At 31.5% G+C, this 24,118-nt stretch overlaps 4 protein-coding genes and 1 long non-coding RNA gene across 5 annotated transcripts; 4 read left to right on the forward strand and 1 right to left on the reverse strand.

Annotated features, from left to right (window-relative positions):
- Positions 1 to 2,091: 2,091 nt before the first annotated feature.
- Positions 2,092 to 3,801, forward strand: LOC145100757 (uncharacterized). The gene is made up of 5 exons (XR_013705238.1): positions 2,092 to 2,382; positions 2,470 to 2,519; positions 2,632 to 2,775; positions 3,202 to 3,273; positions 3,349 to 3,801. It is a non-coding gene; the product is annotated as an uncharacterized LOC145100757 (long non-coding RNA).
- A 1,172-nt stretch (positions 3,802 to 4,973) lies between these two features.
- LOC145097679 (small ribosomal subunit protein eS19x-like) lies at positions 4,974 to 6,391 on the forward strand. Its single transcript, XM_079035302.1, has 4 exons — positions 4,974 to 5,132; positions 5,402 to 5,492; positions 5,580 to 5,763; positions 6,107 to 6,391. Exons 1-4 carry the CDS (start codon positions 5,049 to 5,051, stop codon positions 6,180 to 6,182), a joined length of 435 nt encoding a protein of 144 aa, XP_078891428.1. The 5' UTR covers positions 4,974 to 5,048; the 3' UTR covers positions 6,183 to 6,391.
- A 6,458-nt stretch (positions 6,392 to 12,849) lies between these two features.
- LOC145097680 (small ribosomal subunit protein eS19x-like) lies at positions 12,850 to 14,318 on the forward strand. Its single transcript, XM_079035303.1, has 4 exons — positions 12,850 to 13,007; positions 13,277 to 13,367; positions 13,452 to 13,635; positions 14,159 to 14,318. The coding sequence occupies exons 1-4, from the start codon at positions 12,924 to 12,926 to the stop codon at positions 14,232 to 14,234; spliced, it is 435 nt and encodes a 144-aa protein (XP_078891429.1). The 5' UTR covers positions 12,850 to 12,923; the 3' UTR covers positions 14,235 to 14,318.
- Positions 14,319 to 18,171: 3,853 nt separating this feature from the next.
- Positions 18,172 to 19,233, forward strand: LOC145100758 (small ribosomal subunit protein eS19x-like). Its single transcript, XM_079037902.1, has 4 exons — positions 18,172 to 18,285; positions 18,647 to 18,737; positions 18,825 to 19,006; positions 19,124 to 19,233. Exons 1-4 carry the CDS (start codon positions 18,202 to 18,204, stop codon positions 19,199 to 19,201), a joined length of 435 nt encoding a protein of 144 aa, XP_078894028.1. The 5' UTR covers positions 18,172 to 18,201; the 3' UTR covers positions 19,202 to 19,233.
- A 167-nt stretch (positions 19,234 to 19,400) lies between these two features.
- LOC145100759 (uncharacterized) lies at positions 19,401 to 21,409 on the reverse strand. Its single transcript, XM_079037903.1, has 5 exons — positions 21,282 to 21,409; positions 21,147 to 21,198; positions 20,873 to 20,946; positions 20,542 to 20,631; positions 19,401 to 19,592 (listed from the first exon to the last, which is right to left on the reverse strand). Exons 1-5 carry the CDS (start codon positions 21,395 to 21,397, stop codon positions 19,544 to 19,546), a joined length of 381 nt encoding a protein of 126 aa, XP_078894029.1. The 5' UTR covers positions 21,398 to 21,409; the 3' UTR covers positions 19,401 to 19,543.
- Positions 21,410 to 24,118: the final 2,709 nt, after the last annotated feature.

The raw sequence follows: 24,118 nt of genomic DNA on the forward strand, positions 1-24,118 counted from the left end.
ATTAAAGAAGGACTACGTAAGTTGGGCGTAGGGATTGATACACTAAGCGTACTAGCCCAACTTCATGTTTTTGGTCAAGGGCTGAGTATGCCCCACGTACAGGCTGAGTACGCCCAACGTACTCAGTTGTGTTGACCAAGTTTGACTTTTTGGATGTTGACCAAGTTTGACCTAAGGGTATTTTGGGTATTTTGAGTGATATTTGAGATTGGTCATTATTTGATGAATATGTGACCGGTTGAGCTGACATTCGGAGTTGTGTTTTGTTCAGAGATATTTTTCAGACTGAGATGTGAGTTTTCTCACTATACTTGTAAATCGAAGGCACCAATACCGACCCATTAGATTATGTATCCTGGTTGAGGATGTTGCTATGTTGGATTGAAATGTTAGAATTAAGTCCTGATATATAGGATATTGCTATGCAGTAGTGATATGCTATCTATTATATATATATATATATATATATATATATATATATATATATATATATATATATATGTCGACATGTTATGGTTTTGGGCTTGAGGCTTTACTTCTTTGTGTGTGAGCCAATATACCAAGGGGTATTCCGGTCCGATGACTGAGTGGACCCGAGGGTATTCTAGTCCGATGACTGAGTGGACTCGTTGTATATTGGCATTCCAGTCCGATGACTGATTGGGCCAGGGGTACTCAAGTCTGATGACTGACTGGACCCAACATGAAATGTTATATATGTTATGTTGTGTGGTGGTACTCTGGGGGAACTCACTAAGCTTTGGCTTACAATTTTAGTTTATTGCTTCAGATACTTTAGATGATCGCAGGAAAGCGAATGCTTAGTCGTGCACATTTTCCTATTTTTATGATATTGGATCTTGGGAAAACTCTGATTATGATTATACTTTAGAAACATTGGTTTTGTAAACACTTTATGCTTAAAATGTGTTGTTTTCGAAAACTTTAAATTACTATGATTTTTCGGATGTTACAGTTTCGTTGTGGAGCATGCAACTAATATTATTAATGAATATAATGATGGAATATATATACACACACACAAAATAGAGACCGTCCATTATACCTCTTCATGTTCGGGTGGGGAACTGGTTGGGGAATTGGACAGATACCGTCCACTATACCTCTTTATGTTCGGTTAGGCTATATAGAATGGAAGACAACACGATTCCCGCGAAGGTGCGCCACATCACCCAAAAAATCAAGTCACTTGCTTCTTACTAGGTATAGGAAATGGTATTCAATGGTCAAGTTGCTTGTGTGTGTGTGTGAGAGAGAGAGAGAGAAAGAAAGAAAGAAAGAAAGAAAGAAAAGGTTTTCCTCTCTCACTTTTGAAGGATCGTAGCCATAGTCACGAGAGGTCACACTTATCAAGATTGGGGGTGGTGTTTGGAGCCAACTTACACATGACTTGGCAAGCAAGTCACGTTACACGTCTTTTGTTATGCATTCCGTACAACCTAATGTTTCTATCCCTGTAACTAGTCCCCATCTCGAACCACTAGCATACCCTGAACCACCAGGCCTCTTTAGTCTTCCATGCTTATAGCTAAGGATGAGCATAGGTAGATACCCACCCCATTTCGTCGGAACCGAAACCGGTCTAGGCAATTATTAAATTTTTGGAACCAGCCCCGGAACCGGATAACCCAATTATGTCATTTTTGTAGTATCATTAATACAAAATAATTCTTATCCATTGAGGCAAAAAAGTAATTCATTTTAAAAGATAATCAAAGTTGTTAAATATAAATCATAAACCAAAGTTCATATTTTGACTATCAACATGTTAATATTATTTAAAATCAAATATTTTCAAAAGATATATCATCACTTATGTTCAAATTGTTTTACAATCATGTATTCACATTCACATTCACATCATATTATTTTTTTTTTGAAAAAAAACTACAAATATGATTTATTAGCATGTTACCTCCAAGAAGAAATTAGATAGTTCAACAAATGTCTTAGTCATCAAAGTTGTTATGACCAAATCATTTAAATATTAAGTATTTTTTAATTTTAATATTTCGGAACCTGGCATTGATCATTAAAGTTGCAAAACCTCTTCTTTCTTCACCGATATCCCCTTTCTCTCTACATGATCTGATGATAATGATGATAACGAGGGAGACTTAACTTCTTCTCCACGCAATGCCCAATTATTTATGGAAATGATTCATATTTTTATTTTTTTTTCGATTCCTTATATGATTTCACAGTTTATGTTTTTGATTTTGATAGTCGGTTAACAATTTTTGGTACCCTTGTCAATTTCTAATCTATTTGTCCTATTATTCTTATTCTATTTTCAGTTTCAAATGGAGGAGCTTTGTTTGGGGATTAAGTGCGTCTAATTTTTCCTCAAATGCACCTGAAGTACGTACTCAATATCTTTAAGGTTTTATGGTTTTGCTTCAATATTTAGGTATTTTTTAAATCAATTGATAATTTTTATGTATTAAGATAAACAAGAATGAGGAAACTGAACTCTAACGTCAACTCGGTTGAACAGGGTAATGATTTCGAATTTTTGCTCTTAAACCTTTGATCTTTAAGCCCTAAATAGATTTGTAATTCTATTTCGTTAGCCTGTAATCATGTGAAGAATGAAGTTTTTTTTACTAGGAACCATTTATAAATCTCAAAAAATCAGCAAAAATCGGATATGATAACATGAATGGAGGAGCTGGTGGCGAATTGTAGATGACGACGTTGGCTACGGGGTTATGGAAAACAATTCCTATGAATATGACATGTCTCCATCAAAAGGTTGAGTGGAGCAATGATTTCATTTGAAAGATCTTATTTATTTATTTCAATGTAATTTTCCATGTTTGTCTTATAAAACATCGATCATGCTATAATTCTCTCATTAAGTTTCTTTCTATTGATGGTTAAGTAGATAAGCTTATATAACTAAACATTTGTATCCTTTGAAGCGATTTATCATTCATAATTCTTTAATCCAATTTTAGTTTTATAATTCTTAAAAGGGCTTTTGCAAATTTTACATCAGGGCAAAAACTCAGAATTTTTGTAAAACTTGATAACCATGATAAGGGATTTCAAAATTTTTTCTGTGCTTTAATCCAAGGATGCACCATTAGCATATTATCTGATCAGGAGGTATTTTTTTATGTTTTCATTATTGGGGATTTCAAATTTTTGTAATTAAACTAACATGTGGATTTATAGGGAGGAGATCCGAAGGATCAATGCAAATGATTCAAATAGAAGATGTAAAATAAATTTTCAATCAGTGCTTAGGTAAAATTAGACATTTTACCTATATCACATTATTCTAATTGTTGAAATGTGACTAATGAATCAAATTCTAAGCAGAGAGAAGTTTTTCTTGATCAATGTGTATGCAAAAGACAAATCTATTATGCCTCCGAGGAGGTTCTCTGCTCCCACCAACTCAATGGCAAGCCATGTTTCTAAATTGACAGCAACATAACTCCAATTACAAGAAGACGCATTCCGCCACTTTTTGGCGACTTTCACTTTCAACCCGATTCACCGCCTACATGCCCTTTACGCCCAGTCATTCCGAAGAACACTTACCCCCCCGTCTTACCGCGGCTGCTGGCACGGAGTTAGCCGGGGCTTCTTCCTCGAGTCTTGTCATGATCGCGTACTCGACGAAAGAGCTTTACAAGCGGCATTGCCCTTCTTCACTCATGCGATATTGCTGGATCGGGCTTTCGCCCATTGTCCAAGATTCCCCACTGCTGCCCCCCGCGGGAGTCCGGGCAGTTTGAGATGTAAATCATTAAGCCAAAAGAAAATTCAAATATGGTAAGCTTTGTATTTATTTCCCTAACATAATAACCTACTTGAATTTTGTATTTACTTTTTTTTCTATAGACGGAGTGTAGGCAAGAAATAACAACATAATTTTCTTTATTTTTCTAATATATCACTGCTTTCATATTTTATTCTTACACCATTGTACTTCCACCTGATTATAGCATTTTACATTCAATATTTTTTTTTGAAATATTGTATACTTGTGTGTATCTATGTATTTATGGATATTTAAGTTTTATTTATGTGCATCAATGTTTGTATTTATGTGTATTTGTATGTATTGAGGCATAAATTTGATTATATGTTAATAATATATTTTTTAATTTCACAAGTTATGCCTTTGCATCATAATATTTTAATATAAGTTTTATGTTCCGTTGGCAGTTCTTTCCTTATAATGATTTTACAAAAATGTTGAGGCATAACTTATTATATATTTATTAATGTCTTCATTGGTGCAGGAAGATAGCGAGAAGAAAGGGAATGCAAATCAGTTTGGATTTAAGGAAAAACTTTTGACAAAGGTTTATGAAAGTGAAAACCAAATCAGGAGCTTCCAATGTCTAATTCGTCCAACCAAAGCTATCAAAGTGAACGAAAATGAAGAATAAGAGTAATTCAGGATTATATATATATATATATATATATATATATATATATATATATATATATATATATATATATATATATATATATATATATATATATATATATATATATATATAACAAAAAGATATTTTATCACCCAAACGATGACCTTTATATTTTTAGCCAAAAATAATAAACCAAAATGGGGTTATATTTTTATGCAAAACAATAACGTACTTATAGTATTGAATCAAATACCAACGTTCTTTAGTTATTCTCCCAAAAATTATCATATTTTTATTTTTATTTTAAAAAATAACTAATATAATTTGTTTTTTTAACCCAAAACATATAACTATTTTTAAAATATTTTTGCAAATCTACCACTAATATTACAATTTTTAAAATTTCAATTTTATTTACTGTAACACCATGCCTATTTTGTGTTTATATGGACATCAAAACATTTAACGGCTTATGGATGGGCCCAATACTTGTCTAAAGAGCTGCTGGTTCGACCACATACCCAATATGTCAAGATGGGCCAAAATGGACACACATAAATATTGATGATATAACTATGGAAGAAAACCTAGCCAATTGCTCTTCGTGCAGGTCTAAATCGCCTCAACGCAGCTACAATGGCGACAGCGAGAACTGTGAAGGATGTTTCCCCGCATGAATTCGTTAAGGGTTACGCCGCTCATCTCAAACGATCCGGCAAGGTAAAATCGACCACACTACTGATTTTAGGGTTTGTTGATCTAGAGTAACGGAGTGGCTTTTTATTTCCCCCACAAATGCATCAATCTCGAATTTTGTATGCTTAAAAATGAACTGAACTTTTGTATTTGGTGAACTTCGGCTCTAATTCTAGTGTTTTTTTAACTGTAATTGAATTTTGATTCTGTGTTTGGTGAAACATTACCCCTAATTTCTCTACTCTAATCTTTTCATGTACAATTGATCATCTTGGTAATTCTAATTTTCATAGATGGAGCTTCCAGAATGGACTGATATCGTGAAGACTGCGACTTTCAAGGAACTTGCTCCCTATGATCCAGATTGGTATTACATCAGAGCTGGTAAGTTCTTTCTATTTCTATTTTCACACAATTATCAGAGTGAAGAAACAGTTAAACAAACCCATATTTTACAATTCCAATTTGCAGCTTCAATTGCCAGGAAAATATACTTGAGAGGTGGTCTTGGTGTTGGAGCATTACAGAGGATCTATGGCGGACGTAAGAGAAATGGAAGCGCTCCACCACATTTCTGCAAAAGCAGTGGTGGAATTGCTCGCCATATCCTTCAACAATTGGAAACCATGAAAATCATCGATATGGATCCCAAGGGGTGAGTTTCAATTTTCTTTTATCTTTTAATCAATGCATTTTCTTGTTTCAAGAATCCATTTGTTGCTCTTGAATCTTGATCATATAAAGGCTTCATATATACATGTTGTTACTTAATTGTTACTTACTTAAGGGACTGTTTTTTAGACCTGTTAAGGTTAATGTGTTAAGCATCTGATCTGAACATAATGACTTAATGGATTAAGCACTTGTTACTTAATAACCCTTTACCTATTTGCATTTTTTTCTATTTCCTCCCAGCTTCAATACTGTGAAATTTGTTTTTTTGAAATGTAAGGGTAAAATGGTAAAATTGTTTGTTTATTTTTTTGGTTGTGTCACAGAGGAAGAAGGATCACATCTAATGGCCGAAGAGACCTTGATCAAGTTGCAGGGCGGATTGTGGTTGTTGCACCTTGAAGAATTCAAATCATTTTTGATGTTATGTAGCTTTATTATGAATCTTAACTTTAAAAAAATTTAAATCAAATTTTGTTTGAAGAAATCTTGTTTTCATTTTTGAGTTGTTTGTGTTTTGGTGGTATTTCTGAGAATTTGTGGATTTGGAACATGAGTACATGTAATCAATCACTTAACTACTTAAGCTCTAATCCTGATACTTGAATTAATACACTCCAATGAGAAATGATTTTGTAGGATTATTTGAAGAGTATGGAATTGAATACTCCTGATTTTTATATACATGTACCATGGTAGATGCCTTAATAGTCTTGTTCCACTCACTTAAAATGCATGAAATATTTATATATGTTTTTGTTTGGTGTTGCCATGTTATTTGTGTAGATGATCCAATAAGAAGAGATAAGATCAAAGTCATTGAAGATTATCCTTCTTAAAATGAAGGGTTTTTTTTGACATATGTCGATCTCTCATGATTTTTGACATTTGTTATTTTATTATATTTTTAGAATAAATAATATAACATGTCAATTTATAGATTTTTCAAATTTTAAATTAAAAAGTCACATAATATTTATATATTTATATACGTAAAGTATTTAATGTAATTAATAGTTTCTTCATTCCTTATTTTAAATTTTATTTAAAAAATACTTAACGTTTATATTTTAGTATTTAATATTTTGTTTAATCAACCTGTGTAATACACGGGTTTTGTACCTAGTTTGTAATATTTGTTACTAGCATCTTGCAATCCATAGATGATATATTGTATGTTGACTATAAACAAGTTAATCTTTATAAGTTGCTTGTTCTCCATTTCTTGCATCAATACGGGATTAATTGGGCACTTTGAGATTCATCGTAATGTTCTTCACCCTATTAGAATCCTTTTAAGGTTGCTTGTTTGTCTTCTCACAACGCCCTAATGAGGGTAATCTTTATAAGTTGCTTGTTCTCCATTTCTTGCATCAATACGGGATTAATTGGGCACTTTGAGATTCATCGTAATGTTCTTCACCCTATTAGAATCCTTTTAAGGTTGCTTGTTTGTCTTCTCACAACGCCCTAATGAGGGTAACCATGATATTTGACGATATCTAACGACAACATATGCTTAGAATAAAAAAATAGATGAAGAAAAAAAAAAGATTCTATATGATATGCCTCACAACGCCCTAATGAGAGTAACCGTAATATTTGACGATATTTAACGATAACATATGTTTACAATAAAAAATAGATGAAAGAAAAAAAAAAGATTCCATATGATATGTCTCACAACGCCCTAATAAGAGTAACAGTGATATTTGATGAAATTTAACGACAACATATGTTTAGAATAAAAAAATAGATGAAAAAAAAAATTCTATATAACATGTCTCACAACGCCCTAATGAGAGTAACCATGATATTTGACGATATTTTACGACAACATATGCTTAGAATAAAAAAATAGATGAAAGAAAAAAAAAAGATTTCATATGATATGTCTCAAAACGCCCTAATAAGAGTAACCGTGATATTTGACGATATTTAACGACAACATATGCTTAGAATAAAAAAAATAGATGAAAGAAAAAAAAAAGATTCTATATAATATGTCTCACAATGCCCTAATGAGAGTAACCGTGATATTTGACGATATTTAACGACAACATATGCGTTAGAATAAAGAAATAGATGAAAGAAAAAAAGATTCTATATATATATATATATATATATATGATATGTCCATGCAAAAGTTATCTATGATATAAATAGTGGGGTACAAAAGAAAACCACAACCACAAAGCGAGTGCCATATTATGAGGCAACACTTAATGTAAAATCTATAGATAGGCTTCTAATGAATGTGACTACCAACTTGTGAGATCATTTGAGTCTATTTATAGACATGATTGATAGATGATTATGACAAACTCATATTCTATGTGTGATTTCTCAACAACAAATATATCACTAACTCCACTACATATATTAACAAAGTAAACAAACAATTTAAAAAGCTCCCAAAAAAACAAGGATAGTATGTTAAGAGATATGAAGTTTTAATAAGCCGATAATCACACTTCCCCGATATGAATATATATTCTTGAGACAACAACTTAAAACGATTCTAAAAAGAGCTAGAATAACATATTGAGGGATATGAAAGTGTTAAATAACACGATACACATACTCTCCCTATAATGAAGATAACCTGATAACCAAAACACACATTCTTGAATGGGATCGTCTACAATAATACAATTGTAAGAGTGTGGTATCTTAGTAAGTATTTTAGGCATTATGGTTGTTCAGTATAAGATGATGAAGGTCCCGATAGTATCAATCTTATCATTTTTTAAAAATTTATATAGTAGTTAGTTAGATGTGAATAGACCCGTATCCTCACTTTCCATTGTTTCTACAGATCGTAACAATGTATATTTTCGATTATAGTATTATTAAACTGCTAGTTGGTTGATTTTATGTAATGTTATACAACAACTTGTTATATAGCAATGTATAGTAATTTATGTAAGACGTTTATTATTATAGTAGTTTATAACTCGTGGGAACCACGGTTATAAAATTAATTAGACTTTTATAGTAAAAAAATCAAAACTATTAATCATTTATTTTAAATAAATTACTAATTAAGAGATATTTTTATTAGTTATGTAAAATTATAATCGTTAATTCAAAAAAATATGTAAAATTAATTTTTATTATATATTAGACATTTTTTATTTGTGAATTAATGAAAACAATAATATAAAATTTAAAAATTTAAAATAGAGAATAAATTTATTGACAAATAGCATCACATCAATGAGGAGGTCTAATAAATTTTAAATGGAAAACTAATAGATTGACAAGTGGCAACACATTAATTAAGAGATCTAATATGGTGACACATGGCAAAATAGCTACTCTTTTATTAGTATAGGGAGATAAGACACTTGTGTATTGCTAAATAATGGACCGAAAATGTACATTCTAAGGAACAAGAAATTAAATTAGGAAGATTATTGTTGATTGATAAATAATGAACGAACAATACTAATACTATAAAACACCAAATTTGTTGAAGATATCTTCGCTGCCTAATTGGCATTCTTTACAATATTGTGGTTTTTCCTTATTTCATTGGAGGTATTCTTTTCCCTTTTATGCTAATAACCGACGACTCTTATGACCATTTTTTTGCAATGGATTAAAACCTAATGATGCTTAATGTGTATTCTTTGCACCATTAAGGCTTTTCTTATCCGAGCTTCTCTTTCTTCATGGTCGGAGATCATTATGAGTTGCTTGTTTGTATTTTTCTACGTTGATGTTCATATTAAGCGCATAGAGTAATGGGGAAAAGGATGACAAAACACCAATAATTAGAATCGATCAACCGACTTAAGGGAATGACATATTTATGTGTTGTAGGAAACATAATCAAATAGAGATCATAACGATTAACTTACAATTTAAAGGTTCCTAATAAAGACAATACAAAAACTAGACACAAACCTAAAGATATGATCTCCAAATATTTAAACATATATAGTCCCTAACGAGGCTTTACCGAGAAGAAATTATGGCTCCAATATGCATGTTTGAAGTTTACGTAGGAAACGAGCCAAACATCAATACTCACGAAGAAACAAGTTTCTTGAGAACAAGTATTGAGCCTTGTTTTGTGGGGTCGATGACAATTTTATTAATATAGTTCAAAGAAGAAATTTTAACGGCAAAAGTTTAGCGGAATTTGCTTTACTTCAGAATCAACATACATGCGAGTTTACTATTGCATTTCTTAATCAAATTCTCATGTAGATTATGGCAATATGGGCTTGGGTCTAATTCTTAAAAATTCTTGTGTTTTAGTTTGATGGTTATTTATTTTTAAATTATGGTCATTTATAATTTTAAAAACACTAGTAGTTACGACCTAGACTTCAAGATGTTTTCACTTTAGCAAAAGGGTATTTTGAACAATTAACTACATTTATAAAAGGAAAATTTCAGATTTTTAGGGATGATTAATTCTCATAATTTAAAAAAATCTGAATTTTTTAATTAATTCAATTTCAATTTTTACCGATTTTATTTTGTCAGAATATTTTTTGTTAGAATGATACTCTTTCAAAATTTTATTCTAATAGAATATTATTGAAGAAAAACAAAATTTTGAACCAAATGTTGAAAATTAACAAACATTCTGATATATTCGTATACATCCGAACTTAAATACAAATTCATACATATTCTTACAGACTAAAAGTCTCATACATTTTAATATAGTTATAAAATATTCTAAAAGAATACCAACAAAAATTAATAATATTCTTAGAAAATAACAATATTCTGCTAGAATACTCTCGTTCTCCATGTTTTCTTCATTTTTCACATCAATGACAGCCCCTTCAAAACCTAAATAAAAAAAACATAATCAACTTTATACTCCATTTGAGTACCAGACATACATACCGGTGATTAACAACATAAACTACAAACTTTCATATATCCAAAAGCATCCATTCACCAGCAAAAGCTTACAAAAAAAAAAGCAAAACACATCATTATAAAATTACAGAAGACAAAGGGAAGAACAAAGACAAAGAAGACGCCTTAGAAAGTGATAGTCAGCAAACAGAAATCAACAGAAATCGTGATGGACCCGAGTAATTACCTACATCCAAAATCGAAAGAGTAACTTTGAAGTCATCAGAGTCAAATTGTAGAGAGAAACACAAACCGACCTAAGCAGGGCAGGCGGTGGTGGAGAGCGATACCGTATAGGGTTGTGGTGGAGAGCGACGATGCATTAGGCGGTGGTGTAGAAGGGAGAAAGAGTAAAACAAAGAAGATGAAAGGTAATCGGTTTGGTGTAGAAAGTGGAACAATCGAGAATATAGAAGGAAGATTAAAGTAACCCCGATTGTAGAAGCTAACCTGATAAACAGTACCCGAGTTAGCTACTCTGCATAAGAGTCTTGTGCTGAATGTAAAATGGGTGAAAGGATTGACGACAATTGTAATTTTCAAGCGTAGGGTTTTTTGGGTTTGACTTTGATATCCCATATTTAAAGGGATGATAAATATATTAGTTATCTACCATATTTAAATATGTCAAGATTACTATAATACCCTTAAATGATTTATTTAATGATTTATTATTTCCTAAATTCTCATTGGTGCACACATGTACACAATAATTATCAAAAACATTTGAACCTCTCTCTCTCTCTCTTTTTCTCTCTATATATATACACACACACATACATACATATATATATATACATATATATATATATATATACATACATACACACACATACATATATATATATATATATATATATATATATATATATATATACATACATACATACACACACACACAAAATAAAGACCGTCCACTATACCTCTTCATGTTCGGTTGGGAAATTGGACAAACACCATCCACTATACCTCTTCATGTTCGGTTAGGCTATATAGAATGGAAGACAACACGATTTTCGTGAAGGTGCGCCACATCACCGAAAAAATCAAGTCATTTGCTTTTTACTAGGTATAGGAAATGGTATTCAATCGTCAAGTTGCTATGGAGTTAGAGAGAGATATGGTTTTCCTCTCTCGCTTCTGAAGGATCGTAGCCATAGTCACGAGAGGTCACACTTATCAAGGTTGGGGGTAGTGTTTGGAGCCACCTTACACATAACTTGGCAAGCAAGTCACGTTACACGTATTTTTGTTATGCATTCCGTACAACCTAATGTTTCTATCCGTGTAGCCGACCCCCATCTCGAACCATTAGCATACCCTGAACCCCAGGCCTCTTTAGTCTTCCATGCTTATAGCTAAGGATGAGCATAGGCAAGTACCCACCCAATTTCGTCAGAACCGAAATTGATCTAGACAATTATTAAATTTTTGGAACCAGCTCCGAAAACCTGGTAACCCAATTATGTCATTTTTGTAGTATCATTAATACAAAATAATTATTAGCCATTGAAGCAAAAAAGTAATTTATTTTAAAAGATAACCGAAGTTTTTAAATATAAATCATAAACCAAAGTTCATATTTTGACTATCAACATGTTGATGTTATTTAAAATCAAATATTTTCAAAAGAAATTATCATCACTTATGTTCAAATGGTTTTATAGTTATCTATTCACATTTACGTCAGACCATTTTTTTTGAAAAAAAATACAAATATGATTTATTAGCATGTTACCTCCAAGATACAATTAGATAGTTCCAACATATGTCTTAGCCATCAAAAAGTTGTTACGACCAATTCATTTAAGTATTAAGTATTTTTAAATTTTAATATTTTGGAACCTGTTATGGCTGTTACCCAATGTTATGGCTGTTACCCAATGGGTAACGGTTCCTAACAAATGAAAGCCAGTATCGGAACCGGTCGTCGGTGGTTCCAATTTTTAAGAACAAGAATCGAAACCAGTGACCTCGGTTTCAGTTCCAAAACCACCGATTTCTGAGCGGTTATGATTCCAAATACAGATACCTACTCTCTTGCTCAACCTTAATTATAGTTGAAGCCTTATATATTATAGAAAAGGTTATGGATGGGCCCAATACTTGTCTAAAGAGCTGCTGGTTCGACGACCACATACCCAATATGTCCAGATGGCCCAAAATCGACACAGATAAATATTGATGATATAACTATGGAAGAAAACCTAGCCAATTGCTCTTCGTGCAGGTCTAAATCGCCTCAACGCAGCTACAATGGCGACAGCGAGAACTGTGAAGGATGTTTCCCCGCATGAATTCGTTAAGGGTTACGCCGCTCATCTCAAACGATCCGGCAAGGTAAAATCGACCACACTACTGATTTTAGGGTTTGTTGATTTAGAGTAACGGAGTGGCTTTTTATTTCCCCCACAAATGCATCAATCTCGAATTTTGTATGCTTAAAAATGAACTGAACTTTTGTATTTGGTGAGCTTCGGCTCTAATTTTAGTGTTTTTTTAACTGTAATTGAATTTTGATTCTGTGTTTGGTGAAACATTACCCCTAATTTCTCTACTCTAATCTTTTCATGTACAATTGATCATCTTGATAATTCTAATTTTCATAGATGGAGCTTCCTGAATGGACTGATATCGTGAAGACTGCGACCTTCAAGGAACTTGCACCCTATGATCCAGATTGGTATTACATCAGAGCTGGTAAGTTCTTTCTATTTCCATTTTCCCACAATTATCAGAGTGAAGAGAAGAAACAAACCCATATTTTGTAATTCCAATTTGCAGCTTCAATTGCTAGGAAAATATACTTGAGAGGTGGTCTTGGTGTTGGAGCGTTGCAGAGGATCTATGGTGGACGTAAGAGAAATGGAAGCGCTCCACCACATTTCTGCAAAAGCAGTGGTGGAATTGCTCGCCATATCCTTCAACAATTGGAAACCATGAAAATCATCGATATGGATCCCAAGGGGTGAGTTTCAATTTTCTTTTATCTTTTAATCAATGCATTTTCTTGTTTCAAGAATCCATTTGTTGCTCTTGAATCTTGATCATATAAAGGCTTCATATATACATGTTGTTACTTGTTACTTACTTAAGGGACTGTTTTTTAGACCTGTTAAGGTTAATGTGTTAAGCACCTGATCTGAACATAATGACTTAATGGATTAAGCACTTGTTACTTAATAACCCTTTACCTATTTGCATTTCTTTCTATTTTCTCCCAACTTCAATATTGTGAAATTTGTATTTTGAAATGTAAGGGTAAAATGGTAATTTTAGTCTATTTCAGAGGCCAATGCAGTCTCAAAAAAGAGTTAGACATTATCTATGCAGCCATTTTAAATAAACAACCCTTAAGTCATATCTAAATAAAACTAAGTTCTTGTATTTTCTATTAAGTGATATCTAGATAGGATAAAATGTTTTCTAGATATGTAATGTTTGTGACAAATGATCAAAATTGTTTGTTTATTTTTTTGGTTGTGTCACAGAGGAAGAAGGATCACATCTAATGGCCGAAGAGACCTTGATCAAGTTGCAGGGCGGATTGTGGTTGTTGCACCTTGAAGAATTCAAATCATTTTTGATGTTATGTAGCTTTATTATGAATCTTAACTTAAAAAAATTTAAATCAAATTTTGTTTGAAGAAATCTTGTTTTCAATTTTGAGCTGTTTGTGTTTTGGTGGTATTTTTGAGAATTTGTGGATTTGGAACATGAGTACATGTAATCAATCACTTAACTACTTAAGCTCTAATCCTGATGCTTGAATTAATACACTCCAATGAGGAATGATTTTGTAGGATTATGTGAAGAGTATGGAATTGAATACTCCTGATTTTTATATACATGACCATGGTAGATGCCTTAATAGTTAATAGTCTTGTTCCACTCACTTAAAATGCATGAAATGTTTATATATGTTTTGGTTTGGTGTTGCCATGTTATTTGTTACTAGCATCTTGCAATTCATAGTTGATATATTGTATGTTGACAAAAACAAGTTAATCTTTATAAGTTGCTTGTTCTCCTTTTCTTGCACCAATATGGATTAATTGGACACTTGAGATTCATCGTAATGTTCTTCACCCTATTAGAAACAAACAACAACTTATCTAAGATATAAAAATAGTAGGGTACAAAAGAAAACCACAAAGTGAGTGCGATATTATGAGGCTCGCCAACCAAATCAAATTTGTCTCGCCTGCTTAACGTGATATTCTATAGGTTGTGATAATGTTATTTTTACGACAATACTTTATGTAAAATATATAGATAGGCTTCTAAGGCCAACTCCAATGGTAAAATATTAAAATGGTGAGTTTTAAACACTAAAATGTTGTAACCAATCCAACCACACACTAAAATGGTGTATTTTAGAGGCCAAACATTTTCTCCTTCATATTTGGTGTTTGAGTGTATCCCACACACTAAAATGATGTATTTTAGAGGTTGATTGGAGTGATAAAAAGAAAAACTAACACTAAAATGGTGTTTTTTAATGTTCCATTGGAGTTGGTTTAATGAATGTGACTATCAACTTGTGAGGTCATTTGAGTCTATTTACACACACATGATTGATAGAAGATTATGACAAACTCATATTCTATGTGTGATTTCTCAACAACATATATATATATATATATATATATATATATATATATATATATATATATATATATATATATATATATTAAGAAAGTAAACAACCAATTTGAAAAGCTCCCAAAAAAAGCAAGGATAACATCTTTGAGAGATATGGAGTTTTAATAAGCCGATAATCACACTTCCCCGATATAAATATATATTCTTTAGACAACAACTTAAAATGATTCCAAAAAGAACTAGAATAACATATTGAGGGATATGAAAGTGTTCAACAACACGATACACATACTCTCCCTATAATGAAGATAACCCGATAACCAAAACACACATTCTTGAATGGGATCATCTACAGTAATACCGTTGTAACAATCATCTGGAAGGCATTATGGGTGTTTAATATAAGATGATGAAGGTCCCGATAGTATCAATGTCGTATCATTTTTTAAAATTTGTATAGTAGTTAGTTAGATGTGGAGAGGCCCGTATCCTCACTTTCCCTCGTTTCTATAGATTGTACCAATGTATATTTTCAATTATAGTATTATTAAACTGCTACTTGGCCGATTTTATGTAATGTTATACAACATTTTGTTATATAGCAATGTATAGTAATTTATGTAAGACATTTATTATTATATAAGACACTTGTTTATTGCTAAATAATGGACCGAAAATGTACATACCAAGGAACAAGAAAATTACATTAGGAAGATTATTGTTGATTGATAAGTAATGAACGAACAATACTAATACTATAAAACACCAAATTTGCTGAAGATATCTTCGCTGCCTAATAGGCATTCTTTACAATATTGTGGTTTTTCCTTATTTCATTAGAGGTATTCTTTCCCTTTTATGCTAATAACCGATGACTCTTATGACCATTTTTTGCAATGGATTAAAACCTAATGATGCTTAATGTGTATTCTTTGCAGCATTAAGGCTTTTCTTATCCGAGCTTCTCTTTCTTCATGGTCGAAGATCATTATGAGTTGCTTGTTTGTATTTTTCTATGTTGACGTTCATATTAAGCGCATAGAGTAATGGGGAAAAGGGTGACAAAACACTAATAATCAGAATCGATCAATCAACTTAAGGGAATGATATATTTATGTGTTGTAGGAAACATAATCAAATAGAAATCATAACGATTAACCTACAATTTAAAGGTTCCTAATAAAGACAATACAAAAACTAGACACAAACTAAAGATATGATCTCCAAATATTTAAATAGATAGAGTCCCTAACGAGGCTTTACCGAGAAGAAATTATGGCTCCAATATGTATGTCTGAAGTTTACGTAGGGAACGAGCCAAACATCAATACTCACAAAGAAACAAGTTTCTTGAGAACAAGTATTGAGCCTTGTTTTGTGGGGTCGATGACAGTTTTATTAATATAGCTCGAAGAAGAAAATTTTAACCGCAAAAATTTAGCGGAATTTGCTTTATTTCAGAATCAACATACATGCGAGTTTACTATTGCGTTTCTTAATCAAATTCTCATGTAGATTATGGCAATATGGGCTTGGTCTAATTCTTAAAAATTCTTGTGTTTTAGTTTGATGGTTATTTATTTTTAAATTATGGTCATTTATAATTTTAAAAACACTGGTAGTTACGACCTAGACTTTCAAGATGTTTTCACTTTTTAACCCTCAAAATATGCTTTGAATGCCATTGAAATGTGTTTAATCTTCTTGAATAATCTATAACCTTGGTGTATGCCATCTCAAACTTAGCTTTATGGCATTCTCCCCAATCTTAGCTCATGACATTCTCATCGCGTATAACGTTTATTACCAATATGACTAAATATTTTTCGTAACTTGCATTTTTGGACATACTTCGGTTTGATTTGTTGTTTGAATGAGATCTCCTTGTGCCTAGATGCTCTCCAATTGTGTCTTTCTATTTCCCACCATTAGGAGAGCTTGTATCATTGGTATGTAGGTCCCTCAAGGACTTCCACATATATCTCCTAATTCGTGAAGCCCATCTCATTATCTCAACTCCAAATTAGTGAAGCCCATCTAATTATCTCAAGTTGGCCATTACATAACACAACATGGGCCGACCGTGCATGTGTCAAACCAATCACAAAACGTAGGTTCGGCTTCAAAAAACAACTCAGTAGGGGTGACAAACCATGCTATCGTTTTGTGTTTCTGTCTGACACGACACAACACGACAAATTTTTATGTAACACGAACACGATACGACACGATGTCGTGTTTTTTCTAACTAACAAGAAAACGAACGAATTAAAAAACGACAAACACGACACGACATGAAAAATATAACATATACTAAAAACTATTTTATTTAATGAATAATTTATCAAATATAACACGAAAAACACGATAAACACGAAAAAACGATAAAGAACTGCTAAATCGTGTCAATTTCATGTCGAATTTTGAAAACGAACACGACACGGCACGACATCGTGTTTTTTATAGTTAACACGAACACGACACGAGTACGAATTCAAATTTCAATTTCGTCCCAATTTCGTTTCGTTTCATGTATTTTTGTCGTATTGTGTCATAAATTGTCACCCCAAGTTTCAAAAGATTTTTTTTCATCTCTAAAATTGTGAACCTCCAACTAAATGGCTTATGGGCTGGCCCAATACTTGTCTAAACTCTAAATGCTCAATAAATCCACATGAGTATTGAATATAGAAGTATAGAACTTATCAGAACTACTGAAGAAAACCTAGGGGGTGTTTGGCTTAGTTTTTCACAGCCAAAAGTCCTTTTTGTAAAAGAAAAAAAACAAAAAGATGATTGGCAAACTAATAATTTTTGGAGTTTTAATACAAGAAAAAACAACTTTTGTTTGTAACTTTTTGGAAAAGTTCTTTTGAGCTTTTCCAAACACCCCCCTAGCGTAGGACTAAAACTCTTCAACGCAGCTACAATGGCGACGGCGAAAACTGTGAAGGATGTTTCTCCTCATGAATTCGTTAAGGGTTACGCCGCTCATCTCAAACGATCTGGCAAGGTAAAACATCGATCACATTGCTTGTTTTAGGGTTTGTTTATTTAGAGTCATGGAGCAGGATTCCTTTCAATTTCATCAATCTAGAACCTAACATGATAAAGCGTATTAACTTACTTCAGTTCTTTGATAAAGAATTGATCTTTTCCTCGGTAAACTCCGAGTCTAATTCCCATCATTTACTAGTTAGAGTGATTGTTCTATTCAGAGTTTCAAAGAAAGCTTGCACAATCACTCTTTTAAGCTTGATAAGGACTCTTGATTTTGTGTTTGATGAACTCTACCCCTAATTGCCAATTTTCGTTCATTCAAAGGTTAGGCCTTTTTAGTTAGTTTTTTGTTTTCACAACGTCTTATTTTATAGATGGAGCTTCCTGAATGGACTGATATAGTTAAGACTACGACCTTCAAGGAACTTGCACCCTATGATCCAGATTGGAATTACATCAGAGCTGGTAAGTTCTTTCTATTTCCATTTTCACACAGTTATCATAGTGAAGAAACAATTAAACAAACCCATATTTTATAATTCCAATTTGTAGCTTCAATTGCTAGGAAAATATACTTGAGAGGTGGTCTTGGTGTTGGAGCATTACAGAGGATCTATGGCGAACGTAAGAGAAATGGAAGCGCTCCACCACATTTCTGCAAAAGCAGTGGCGGAATTGCTCGCCACATTCTTCATCAATTGGAAACCATGAAAATCATTGATTTGGATCCCAAGGGGTGAGTTAACAATCAACATTGTTAATTTGTTATACTGGTTTTCTCTATTAAGTTGTTCTTTATGTATTAAGTTGTTTATATGTTAATTTATTGTTTTTGTTTTTGGTTGTGTTACGGAGGGAGAAGGATCACGTCTAATGGCAGACGAGACCTTGACCAAGTTGCTGGGCGGATTGTGGTTGTTGCTCCTTGAAGAATTTAAATCATTTTTGATGTTATGTAATTTTTTTTTAATCATTTTGGCAAAAAAAAAAAATTGATGTTAGTTTGTTTGTGGTTTGTGGATTTTACTTGGTTTTAAAAAATCTTAAGCTACAAAGCATCCAACATGTCAAAAGAAAGATAGGGAGGTGTTTTTTTTTTTTTTTTTTTTTTATTTTTATTTTTTTTCCTCCTTAGTTGGGTATGAAGGGGGCATTAATGGTTCAAAGGATAAAATTGACCAAACTGAAGTAACAAAAGTGTAAAAGTGTCCCATAATAGTGAAACCATAAAAGATACATTTAGAAGAAAGCAAATTCTTGCAATAATGTACTTATGCATTGGTATTAGCCATCAATAGTGGATCGCTTGTGAGCAAGTTTCATTAAAATATAAAAGATATCAAGAAACATAAAAAAAAAGATTTTAGCAAAAAACGAATAACAAATAATGTAATAATAAGATTGGCTTATCCAATAGGGAAAATGTCTTAAGAGACCATCCAAGTTTAAATTCGTTTGAAAAAAACCATTCAAGTATTAAATGTTCAAAAAATATCATCAAACTAAGACATATGTTCAAAAAACACCAACGACGTTCTGTTCAAAAAAACACCATCTCTATGGTTTGGGGTAACTTACATATTTAGTCCTTAACTTTTTTTTTTTAACTCGGACGGTCCCTTTAGTTTAAATTTGCTTCGACTTCGGACCCTGATCAAATTAAAAGACTAATATACCCTTATTACTTTCATTTAACATTATTTTTATTATATATTAACTATTTATACAATTTATGTTATTATTTTTTATAAATATATCAATTCCCTTTAGTTTAAATTTGCTTCGACTTCGAACCCTGGTCGAATTAAAAGACTAATATACCCTTACTACTTTCATTTAAAATTATTTTTATTATATATTAATTATTTATACAATTTATGTTATTATTTATTATAAATATATCAATTGTATAAATAATTAACAAGTAATAAAAATAAATGTTAAATGAAACCAAGAAGGGTATATTAGTCTTTTAACTCGATCATGGTCCGAAGGAAAAAAAATATAAATGCTAGGGATTGTCCGAGTAAGAAAAAAAAGTTAGGGGCTAAACATGTAAGTTACCCCAAACCATAAAGATGGTGTTTTTTGAACAGAATATGTACTTCGTTGGTGTTATTTTGTACATATATCTTAGTTTGATGATGTTTTTTGAACATGTAATACTTGAATGGTGTTTTTTGAACAAATTTGAAACTTCAATGGTCTTCTAAGTCATTATCCCTATCCAATATGGGTATACTACGTACATCCATAGGCAGCAACTTACCTGTTACTATTGTTGACAAGTACAAGGGAAATAGGCTGCTGAGGGGAGAGGTAGAACAACTGCTTCACTATGTATACACATGTAGCAATGCTGTTAAAGAGTTAAAATTTGACATAAGTAAATCAGAATATGTATTGTTATTATAAGAGTAGATGAATCTAGATATGTGTTTATATGCAATAATAAGTTGTATACACATCATTGATGAATCTTCAATTCAAAAGTGATGGAAAATAAATAGTATTAACATGTGAACATATCATTTGAAGAGAGTAAGTTATATGTTAAGTGACAAAAACAAGGTGAATAGTTGGTATAAATGCTTAATTACCTCCCACAACATACAAGTGAAAGTATCCAAAAGAAAGCACTTATCCAACTTGATTCCTTATATGCCACCCACACCTGAAAAGAAGCAAATCAAATATATTTGTTATTCATTAACGTTGAAAACTGCAACGTATTTATATTTCCAAAGTGACACTATTAAACTATATCCAAGATGAAACTACTTATTGAAACATATAGTCGTTTAAAATAGCAAAAAAATTGTTAAAAGTTTATCAACAAAATTTTGTGTATCATGAATTGAGATGGAGACCTACTGATAAAGCCACAACATGGAAATAGAAGTCAATCACTACTGCTATCATACACCTTCAAGCATTTACTATTATCAACTTTACATTCCATGAATTAAAGTATTACTTTTAAAGAAATAAAAAGAGAAGAAAATTTACGTTGAGACATGGATTGGAGATCCATAAACAACAAATGTATAAATAAAAGTTCCAAGCATCAAGAAGCCTAATGAAGAAATGATTACTCTTGCAGTTACAACAAAAGGTCTCCTCATGTGTTCTAAGGCATCCCTAAGCCAAAATATAAAGTTTAAGAAATTGTTTAATGTGATTTCAAACTCAACTACATATCATCATATTTATAACAAGAAGATATAACAAGTAAAGGATGATTGAAAGAAAAAATTTAGTTTTCATTATACAAATGAAGTTGAAAGATTCTTACCTTTTTTGATGTCTCACTAACAAAAAATATAATGGATCCTTTGAAGATTCTTCATGTGACAACTTGAAGAACCGCAAAGCGATGTAACCACATGTAACAAGACTGTACAAGGAATGAAATTGGAAAATTTTCAATGAGACTAACAATATCTTCCTTACATTTTTGGAGGATATACAAAATATGGAGTATGCTATGCCAAGAAAGTAACGCAAAGCAAATTCCACTGTTTTCAAGTGAATTGAAACGACTTCTAACATGTTACACTGCTACTTAATAAAAAGAAAAGATTACCTTCCGACAATAATTTCTATCGATATTAAAACAATTGCCTTGATCAAACTTGATTCCTTGTAGACAATCCAAGCCTAAGAATACAAGGTAGCGTATTGGTAGTGTTTGGTGAAACCATAGAAATAAGTTAGTAACTTATCGTACGTAAGGTAGCTTTTAATTGATAAGCTACTTTCAAATGGAGCTTTAAATTACATGTACATGGTGTAAGTATGTGATTCTTTAACTCATATTGCAATGGTTAATTTTCAAGGTCCACACTGTAAACTTTATAAATGATATTTCTTACCCCTATAAACGCAAAATTTATGTAAAAGTTTACGAGTGCCGCTACAAGCCACCTGCAATTAATTTGACAATTAAACTAATTAAAGAGAAAACAATAAAGTAGATAAGAAATAACATTTACGATGTTCTAATACCCTTGGATGCAAATAAAAAACAATGTTGAAATACATTTTGTTATTTCTTATATTTAGCCCATTTAGCCCATTAAAGAAATAGGGAACCGCGATTTTCCTTATATGTAACATGTTTGTTGTTAAAAAAATGGGAAGAACCCTAACTTTATAAATGAAAATTTATTTTCAAAAAGATAAAATACGAATTGTGTATACGGGAGAAAACAATTTGGGTAGACCTGGATGGATTTATTTTTGAGTAAATTACACGAATGGTCCCTATGGTTTAGGGTAATTTGCACGTTTGGTCCCTAACTTATTTTTTAACTAGGAAGATCCCTACTGTTTGCTTTTGTTACGCGCTTGGTCCCTGTATTACTTAAAAAGACTATTTTTGTCATTGATTTTTTTAATTTATTTAAATAAACATACTTCCAATCACACCTCCTCACCTTACCTTATATAACCCACTATTTTTCCCTATTTAAATAATAGTCTTTTTAGTTAAGACAGAGACCAAATGCGTAACAAAAACAAAAAATAGGGACCAAACGTGTAACAAAAACAAATAGTAGGGACCTTCCAAATTAAAAAAATAAGTTATGGATTAAACTCGCAAATTACCCCAAACCATAGGGACCATTCGTGTAATTTACTCTTTACTTTTACACAGAAAGCAACAACGTAATTCTCAACCCATTTTTTTTACTCTCACTTTCACCTTTCCAATCTTGCAACACATAAATGATAAATCTATCTGTCTCATCTCTCCCAACATACATAATTGATTTAATTCTTAAATTAAAAATTTACTAATTTAAAATTTAAAATTTAAAATAAAAAACATTTTTCAATTCCATACCGCGGAATGCGAATTACCCTGTTCCATTCCACCCTTATAATTTTATATAAACACTTATATATTAGTATTTAAATGGATCCTTCATACTACATTGACCAATTATATAAATACATACATACATCCATCCAAATCGGTTGATCCACTGAATTATTATCAATCCAGTTTATTTTAAAATTATAGTGATGAACACAAGACCAATCCAAAACCCTGGTTTTTTAAACTACAATTGATAAAGAAACTAATTAATGGACATGATTTGAGAGTGTATGATATTACAATGGGGTAACATGTACCATATAATCACACAATTTTTAGCAAAAGGGTATTTTGGACAATTAACTACATTTATAAAAGGAAAATTTTGGATTTTTAGGGATGATTAATTCTCCTAATTAAAAAAATCTGAATTTTTTAATTAATTCAATTTCAATTTTTACCGATTTTATTCTGTCAGAATATTTTTTGTTAGAATGATACTCTTTCAGAATTTTATTCTAATAGAATATTATTGAAGAAAAACAAAATTTTTGAACCAAATGTTGAAAATTAACAAACATTCTGATATATTCTTATATATCCGGATTTAAATTCAAATTCATACATATTCTTATAGACTAAAAGTCTTATACATTTTAATATAGTTATAAAATATTATAAAAGAATATCAACAAAAATTAATAACATTCTTAAAAAATAACAACATTCTGCTAGAATACTCTCGTTCACCATGTTTTCTTCATTTTCCACATCAATGGCAGCCCCTTCAAAACCTAAATTAAAAAAAACATAATCAACTTTAAAATAGTATAACTTTCAGTATATTCTAACAGAATAAAACTATAATTCTAACAGAATGTGTTAGACATTAAAGTCTTTTAATTTATTCTAACAGAATGTAATCGAGTCACTTGATCAAGTATTTCCCGAATCACCTGATCCAAATTATAATTATCGACTTAATCTAATTACAATGACTACATTGTAGCTAACATAGAGG

Source organism: Lactuca serriola, chromosome 4, assembly GCF_051521515.1.
Source record: "Lactuca serriola cultivar US96UC23 chromosome 4, Lser_US96UC23_V15, whole genome shotgun sequence".
Taxonomy (NCBI): domain Eukaryota; kingdom Viridiplantae; phylum Streptophyta; class Magnoliopsida; order Asterales; family Asteraceae; genus Lactuca; species Lactuca serriola.

Excerpts from the sequence above, each read along its gene's own strand:
- LOC145100758 (XM_079037902.1), top strand. The coding sequence starts at position 18,202 with ATGGCGACGGCGAAAACTGTGAAGGATGTTTCTCCTCATGAATTCGTT. Across the intron at positions 18,286-18,646 it reads ATCTCAAACGATCTGGCAAG|ATGGAGCTTCCTGAATGGAC; the intron begins GTAAAACATCGA and ends CTTATTTTATAG. Across the intron at positions 19,007-19,123 it reads TCATTGATTTGGATCCCAAG|GGAGGGAGAAGGATCACGTC; the intron begins GGGTGAGTTAAC and ends TGGTTGTGTTAC.
- LOC145097680 (XM_079035303.1), top strand. The coding sequence starts at position 12,924 with ATGGCGACAGCGAGAACTGTGAAGGATGTTTCCCCGCATGAATTCGTT. Across the intron at positions 13,008-13,276 it reads ATCTCAAACGATCCGGCAAG|ATGGAGCTTCCTGAATGGAC; the intron begins GTAAAATCGACC and ends TAATTTTCATAG. Across the intron at positions 13,368-13,451 it reads TTGGTATTACATCAGAGCTG|CTTCAATTGCTAGGAAAATA; the intron begins GTAAGTTCTTTC and ends TCCAATTTGCAG.
- LOC145100759 (XM_079037903.1), bottom strand. The coding sequence starts at position 21,397 with ATGAGGAGACCTTTTGTTGTAACTGCAAGAGTAATCATTTCTTCATTA. Across the intron at positions 21,199-21,281 it reads TCTCCAATCCATGTCTCAAC|GTGTATGATAGCAGTAGTGA; the intron begins GTAAATTTTCTT and ends AAATGCTTGAAG. Across the intron at positions 20,947-21,146 it reads TCCATGTTGTGGCTTTATCA|GTGTGGGTGGCATATAAGGA; the intron begins GTAGGTCTCCAT and ends GCTTCTTTTCAG.
- LOC145097679 (XM_079035302.1), top strand. The coding sequence starts at position 5,049 with ATGGCGACAGCGAGAACTGTGAAGGATGTTTCCCCGCATGAATTCGTT. Across the intron at positions 5,493-5,579 it reads TTGGTATTACATCAGAGCTG|CTTCAATTGCCAGGAAAATA; the intron begins GTAAGTTCTTTC and ends TCCAATTTGCAG. Across the intron at positions 5,764-6,106 it reads ATCGATATGGATCCCAAGGG|AGGAAGAAGGATCACATCTA; the intron begins GTGAGTTTCAAT and ends GTTGTGTCACAG.